This window comes from Volvox carteri (assembly GCF_000143455.1).
Source record: "Volvox carteri f. nagariensis unplaced genomic scaffold VOLCAscaffold_87, whole genome shotgun sequence".
Lineage (NCBI taxonomy): Eukaryota > Viridiplantae > Chlorophyta > Chlorophyceae > Chlamydomonadales > Volvocaceae > Volvox > Volvox carteri.
In genome coordinates, this window is record NW_003307630.1 from 283,923 (window position 1) to 291,826 (window position 7,904).

Below are 7,904 nucleotides of genomic sequence, written 5' to 3' on the forward strand. Positions count from 1 at the left end.
ATGGAGAGCGATAGTCCAACCAGTCATAGTACGTTCGCCATGGGTGTTGGTCATGCACTCTTTCCTGCATAGCCTTTACCCCAAGTACAATCCTATGTGTATTTTTACGTCCCAGGTGGGAGTGCCTTGGTTTGGATTAATCGTTTTACCGCCAGATGTTCAGCGCATTGTGACAGCGTTGGCATATCTCCCCCCAGTTGAAGATGTTGATGATCACCCGTTAGTTCCTAATGCGTGGTGTTGGAATTTGCCTCTGTGGGGAAACCCTGTTCTTCCAGAAAAAAGGTTGAATGTCAGATAACATCCGCCCGGGACTAGAATTTCGACACCAAGCCCTCCTGGGCTGTAAAGCATTGCATACGTTGGGGGATGTTCTTTGCACGCGCGAGGCCTTGGATGGAGTTATGAATGCAACGGACCAGGCAGGCCTAGCAATACGCAAGGCTTGGCATCAAATAGTGGATCAATTCCTCCAACCGCAGACCCCACTAGCTAAATCCCTGTGCACCTATCGTAAATGGAAGGAATGTATGGATGCTATTGTCGCTCTTTTAGCTGTTATCCCGGCGAACTGGAGACAGGCAGCTAGTCTTTTGTTTCCGCTGAGTGTAGAATCTAGGGAAGCGATGGTGCCCTCCATTGAGTCGGTTACCCAAACCCTACTGTCGAGGCTTGGTTGGAGATGGGGTGTAGGGCCTCCAATCAGATTCCAACATTTATCCGTTAAAATAGCGACTAATATGCAACTTTCACCATTTTCGATGGCTCGCCGTGTGGCCCACACCCTCTTCATCAAAGAGGCGACGGGCTCTTCTGAGGTATTGCATGAAGCTATTCTTCTTTTGCAACGGACATTCCATCGTTTATTGTCTCATTTACGATGGGAAAATGAACAAAAAGAGGTTTGGTGGCGTCTCACGGTTGATGGGGTGCCTATGTTAGGAAATTCCCATCTTAGGATGTCGCGGCCAACAGTATGTGGTTGTGGAGGTTATCCAGTAGGTTCAGTGGGAGGTGTATCCCCTCGCTGTCATCATTTCTGGGCCTGTCCGGTGGCACAGGCAGTAGCAGATCAACTTACTAATATAGCTGAAAGCGTGATTGTTCGTTTTTAATGTTTTGGCACGTTTTTATGTTTTTTTAGTATAAATATACTTTCCAATTTTTGTAGTTTGTATAGTTGGCATATTCCGTACTGCTACGAATTCTTCGCGCCACACCGTTCGTGGGTACCCCAAAAATGTAGCTGGAATTTTTCGTTTTGTTACACCAATTCGCGAGGGCTGTCAGTTTTTATGGCACACATTTGTTTACATGAACACACATTTCGCGGGGCTCCAGGGAAGCCACAACAAGGAGCGACAGCGTCAAAGCTCCCAAACTGCTGGACAGATTGTTTACTATATGTTTACGCAGAAGAACAGAAGACAGGCCCGGTGGTGCGGCACCAAAGTCAGGTGCGGTTTACCAAACGCCCCGATACACAAACCCCGAAGCAGCCAAGACCTCTGGAGCGACATTTATATCAGCAACGCCTGCTCTGAGCTCAACAGGAGCGTCACGAGCAAGCTTTGGCAAAAAGGCTGTGAGCTTGGTTTGCTTGGGTCGTCTGGGCTCCATGGTCAACGCATTGTCACGTAGCGTGCCAGGATGTTCAGCAAACAACAGTTACAATAAAAGGAAGCTATAACTATATGTAAAACTCAGTTCTGGCGTGTAAAAACTCAGTTCTGGCTTATCTACACCATGTACACGGCGTACGACACATTCGTGCCAGACAGTTTCGCGACAAGCAAATAATTTTCCCCATAGAGCTTTTTCCACTGTGACACACTTCGTGGCCCAAAACGAAAGGTGTGGCGCGAAGAATTCGTAGCAGTACGGTAATTTATTTCAATAGGATTGCCAATTTCAAGGGAGCAACTTTGGCTTGTCCAAGCCCCACAAACAGTGCAACAATGTGTTTGGGATGTTGTGGCTCTTGCTGCGGTGTCAGCCATGGAGCATGTGTTGTATCCTGTAAAGTTTTTCTGCAACGGTTTGGGCGCCGAATCCTAACTGTCGGTGGTTATCTCGTCCACTCCGATTTACCGAACTTCAATATTACTAACACCCGTCAATTCCGCGGCCGGTGATTACAGGTTTTAACTAATACTGCTATTAGTTTAATTGCGGCTACTGTTAGCTGCGGCGGCTAAAGCGACTACTGTTAGTCGTCCGCCACCTTAATGCCGCACTGCTGCGGAAGTCCATGGGCGCCGGCGGCTAAAGCGACTACTGTTAGTCGTCCGCCATCTTAATGCCGCACTGCTGCGGAAGTCCATGGGCGCCGGCGGCTAAAGCGACTACTGTTAGTCGTCCGCCATTCAAGTGCCGCACTACTGCGGAAGTCCATATCTGCATATGGGCGCGTTGTGGCTACTGTTAGCTGCAGGCGGCTAAAGCGACTACTGTTAGTCGTCCGCCACCTTAATGCTGCACCTGCGTATGGGCGGGGGTTTTATCTACGTAAAGCTGGGACCTGCGTCCCAGTTTCGTCTGACCGAGCGAGAGTAGTTCCTGCGAACTATGGCTTCTGGATACAGCGCCGCCCAGTCGTACTGGGGATTCTTATCGGCGCAAGGCCCAAGTGGAGTCACTGATGACTATTTCTTCAAGACACTTGTCTCAATCGGTATCTTTCGATGCCCCCATTATGTGGTTGTGTCGTCTGGACTATACAACAAATCTGGAGACGTTATATGGCTGCAAACATGAAAACCAACCCGGCACTGTTACCTGGCCCTTCCCTTACGAAGAAGCCATGTGTCGAGTTATTGTTGAATTTTGGGGACGCCGTCAGGGTTTCGCAGCTTTCGGAATTCCACGGAAAGGTTGGGATTCTGTTGGCGCACATCACCCCTTCTTGAGAATTATATCTGGCAAATTGCTATGCTCACGGGAGCGGTCACCGATGAACTGTTAATTATCTGAGGTGATGGTCTAATTTGTATATTAGTCTCTACTGCAGTGCACGGCCAGCTGGCCCGATGGCTCTACTCTTCGGGAGTCTGGAGCCCACTATACAACCACACACACTATGAAAACCGTAGCCAGCAGTAGGCGCGTCTTCCTATAGGATAGCATGAAATATATGTATCATACAATGAAACATTAGCCAGAAAGCGTAACTTCCTATGTACATGAACCTCGCTCCACAAGCGGTCGAACCCGTTGCCTGCTGGAAGATGAAACGGTGTACGCGACCCCAGCAGCATGAGAGTTCCGAAGCAATTAGCTTCACTGCAGCTGCTGTAAGATATTATATACTTTGCGGTGAAGCTAATCATATGAACTGACAATTGGTCTTATACTTTGCATAAATTCATGGCTGGGAACATCAATAGCATGCGCATATACAAAATATACAAACAAGTAATAAGCCTGGTACGCATGTAATATTAACACCTTGTCGCGCGGACCCGTGCTTGCTGGTGCTTGCAACCGTCCTGCCGTTCCGTTCCCGCTCATCATCGGTCATCATCGGGACAGGAGCCGAGGGAGGATCCCCAACAGTGATTATTTCCCCAGCCCACCCGTTCTTGCCTCCTTGCCTCCCGCTTCAGCCAACCTACTTGCTCTTGATTGCTGAAAGGAGCTCGCAATTGCAACTCTAGCTAAGGAGCGCCAGCAGTATAATAATATCAACATTATTAATAATAACAATAGTATTAATATTATTAAAATGATAATAACACTATAATATTATTACTGGCAATAATATTATTATAGCTACTGCCGGCGGCCGCAGCGCTGCACGACTTCCACGCAGCCAAATGAGCCAGGGGCAGCAGATGTAGATATCAACTATGATAGAAGCTTTGGTAACGAAGGCAGCCATGCACGTTCAGCCCTTCTTAAAGGGGTAGCTATCTTGGGCATACATACATACATGCAGCCAACTGAGACCTCACAGAAGGAAGAGTGGATGACAATGATTATATGGCGCGGCTGCCTAGCACGTCTTTCGGTTCTGCAAATGCAACTACCCTTGCTGCTACCCCTACAAGTAGCACTGCTGTGCTTCATCTTATTACTACCGCCGTCAGTGGCTGCGCAAGGTGAATAATGTGTGTATGTCCTTGCTTCGACTGTTCAGGCGGCCAGCAGGCAAGGGCTTCACTTACATACATACAGCTGCGGCCTTATCATACGGCTATCTAGCAAGTTAGCTAACCACTGCTGCAGCTACACATCGTACCAATCAATGCGCGAAGGGATAACAATGTATGTTGCCGTAACCCCATACATATGTCCGCACACCTGCCATCTGCCACCTTCCTCATCAATCTTGCTGTTTGGTTCAAACGCCATGCGGTCAACATTTCTGTTCTAGAACTGCGGTGTACTGCATGTTACCTGGCTACCTACATACATGTGTGTGTACACACACGCACATCATCATGCTTATTAACACGCTGTGTGCCGTGCTTCTTTCCTGAGCCATGATCCCCGTTACTATCACCTGGGTGATGATGAGCTGCCGTATTTAATCCAACCATGCCCGCCCATCGTGTCCTCCATCCCCTCGCCCCAGGACCACTGCCGTCATCGCCACCACCCCCTCCCCCCCCACCCTTCACCAACATCGCCATCGGGAAGACCATATACGCATCATCCCAGTTTTCCAGCCAATACGCTCCCGTCAATGCCATTGATGGAATCATTCCCTCAGCGGGCAGCAACAGCAGCACCTTCATCAGCGCAAACGGTACGGGCGAATGGCTAGTGATCGACTTTGGTGAAGCGATGACCATCTCCAGTATAGCTCTATACCACCGCAGAGACTGCTGCGGCCAGGAGCTTGTGAATGCTGAGTTCAGGCTTGGAGGTGCCGCCGTTCTCCTATCGGATGCGAGCAACTACTTTTATAATTACCGTCTCGATAATGCATCATCCGGACCTGGCACGACTGGCGGCGTAATCCTCCTTAACCTCAACCCGCCTAGAACCGGTCGCACTCTTTTGGTTCGGAACAGCAACGTCAACCCAAGCCCATATGTAAGGTTGGCGATGGCGGAGCTGCAGGTTTACGGCATGCCTGCAGGTAATAATCAAGATTGACGATATTATTGTTATTAATCGGTTGAGGACATGGCGACGCGTTGACTAGCTGGCCAACTAGCCATCGCCACGGCCAACCAAGGGTTACACTCTCTTAGGTAGATTTGTAGAAAGCTGCTAACCTGGAGTCCTCATCAACACTGTGTCTTTACTTATCACCGATGGGGTACCGGTCCTCGTTAATTAATCGTCGATGATCAAGTGTTGTGGAATGGGTGAAGTTAATTTTCAATCTATCCCGCCACATATGATGCACGTGCATTGCCTAAACAGGGTTTAAACTATAACGTGGTACGATTTACTATAGGCCATTCTGTACCATGAATCTCTGTCTAGATACGATCTCTTATTCCTCGGTCCTATTTGTTATATGACGATGACCCTGCTGTCTAAAAGCTCCAAAACTGTCCTTATGGCATAAAACGGGGGGTACCCCCCTCCTTAAGCGTAACCCAGGGGGTCGGGGTCGGGGTTACCCATGTGGCTATGTACGAAGGGAGGTGGGTAACCTAACCCCGGGGTAGGGGTAACCCCTTACCAAAGGGTAACAAAGGGGTCGGGGTAATACACTACTGATGGGTAATAGACGGGTAACCCATATTCACATTCACCTGCGCCTGTCATCGATCGTCGTGACGCTGTCTTCCATTAGTTTACAGACGACAACCCACCACACCATTCTTGCCACCTCTATATATGTTAAGCTTGCACGCTCCAGGTTCTGTACGGCGCTGGGTACGGTTTCGACTCCTCCTCGCTGTCCACCAGTGACCAGCCCGACGAAGCGGCCTGCTGTCAGGCCTGCTACAGCAGCCCCACCTGCCGCTACTGGGACTATGTTCGCAGTAGCCGTGTGTGCCGCCTCAAGACCGACCAAGGGCAGTCAGGGCAGCTCATCCCTGGATTCTTCTACCCACATCGAGACCGAGTAGCGGGCGCGAAGAGGGGTATGTGCATATGTATGTACCAGCGTTTTTTTTGCGGAATATTCCGAATTCGGAATAAAAAATTGTTCGCGGTCCTGAAAATTAAGGATAAATAATGTTCCGACCGTACAAGTTCATTCCTCCAGCCAAAAATGGACTGTTTATGCCAAACACTCGGGGAAAGACTTGGTCATGGATCGGTTTTCCAGTCATGGATTTGGTCATGGATGCGGTCATGGATCCGGTCATAATTTGCCATTAAGTCATGGATTTGGTCATGGATGCGGTCATGGATCCGGTCATAATTTGTCATTAAGTCATGGATCCGGTCATGGATCAGTTCATAGTTTGCATAAGCAAGTGCAGGATATGACTGGTTGGGGTCATGAGATGCGTGGTCATGATGTCATTTATGATGGGATTTATGACAGGTTATGGGACCGCGATATGACCGTATTCAGTCATGGCTGCACCTTATGACCCCATGAGGTCATAAAGGTGGTCATGTACCTGCTCATAAATATGCGGAACATGACCAGGTCATATTGCGCATGGTATTCCATGATGCAACAATGCAGGCCATGACCACCCTAGCCCATGTTTTGCACTCATTCCATGAGTCGTACACTGCACTCCATGACCACCCTGGCCCATGTTTTGCACTCATTCCATGAGTCGTACACTGCACTCCATGACCACCCCGGCCCATGTTTTGCACTCATTCCATGAGTCGTACACTGCATTCCATGACCACCCTGGCCCATGTTTTGCACACATCCCAGAAGTTGTTCACTGTGGGCATATAAGTCTTGACCAGCAACCCATCAATATGTGGGCTCCAGACTCCAAGTCTGCTATCACAAATAAATGTATGTACTCCAACACACCACACTGTTAAGGTGACAAACCTCAATGTTTCAGTGGACCACTCAGGTAAATCACCCACCAGCGCTGCTAGCAGCATCCTATCAAGTAAGCCGGATCACATGCAGCTCAACTACATTCCTGAACCACAACTGCCTTCCACTATCAATATCATAGCTATGAACTTCACTCCTTGCAGGTCTCAATCCGTAAACCTCCAGGGACTTAAGTGTGTGCACTAGTAGTAATGCCTGACCTCATACATTTCTCTATATGCCACCAAGCCATCTATTACAGCTATTAAAGCCGCTAGAATGTCTTACAGGAGACATACATGTTAACCATATCATAGTACTTTAATGCCATGGATAAAGCTAGTATAAAGTTAACAGTAAACAGATAGTATAGAGTTAACAGTAAACAGTTAGTATAAAGTTAACAGTACGGTTAGGAAGGTCACGCCCGAAAGTCAACGAGGAATCGGACTGTTTCTGACCGGACCGATTGCTGCAAAATATTCGGACCCGAAGCTCCCAAAACGTGGAAGGCCATTAAAGAAGGCATTCAACTGAAGCCATTAGCGACGTTAATGAAGACGGTGTAGGGGTCGTAGGCAATGTGGACGCAATGCTGCAGCCAGCCGACGACAATGATGCCACTCCGGTTGTGAACAGCGAGCGGGCCAAACGTCAACGTTCTTCGTATGAAGACAATCGCGATGGCCCAGGAAACACGGGCATCGAGGTCGATGGCAGCAGCGACCCCGGCGCTGCAGCTAAGACTCTTGACCCCGCACCCCGCGGTGCAAAGACGCCCCGACCGCAGACAGTGGAAGGCCGCCAGCAGCAGGGCCCGGTACATGATGAACCGTTAACTAGCGTGCAGCATCACCAGCGGGGGCTGCAACCAACCGCAGAGGTTGCGTTTGGCGGTTCCGGTTCATTGCGCTATGCATCATTACTTTTGCAACCTCATTACTTTTGCAACCCGGAAAGTCGTGTAGTGTTATCT

At 49.1% G+C, this 7,904-nt stretch overlaps 1 protein-coding gene across 1 annotated transcript; it reads left to right on the forward strand.

The window, feature by feature from the left end:
- Positions 1 to 3,931: 3,931 nt before the first annotated feature.
- VOLCADRAFT_99426 (uncharacterized protein) lies at positions 3,932 to 5,103 on the forward strand (the record flags this gene model as incomplete). The annotated part of the gene is made up of 2 exons (XM_002958153.1): positions 3,932 to 4,100; positions 4,577 to 5,103. 2 exons carry the CDS (start codon positions 3,932 to 3,934, stop codon positions 5,101 to 5,103), a joined length of 696 nt encoding a protein of 231 aa, XP_002958199.1.
- Between the last annotated feature and the right edge of the window lie 2,801 nt (positions 5,104 to 7,904).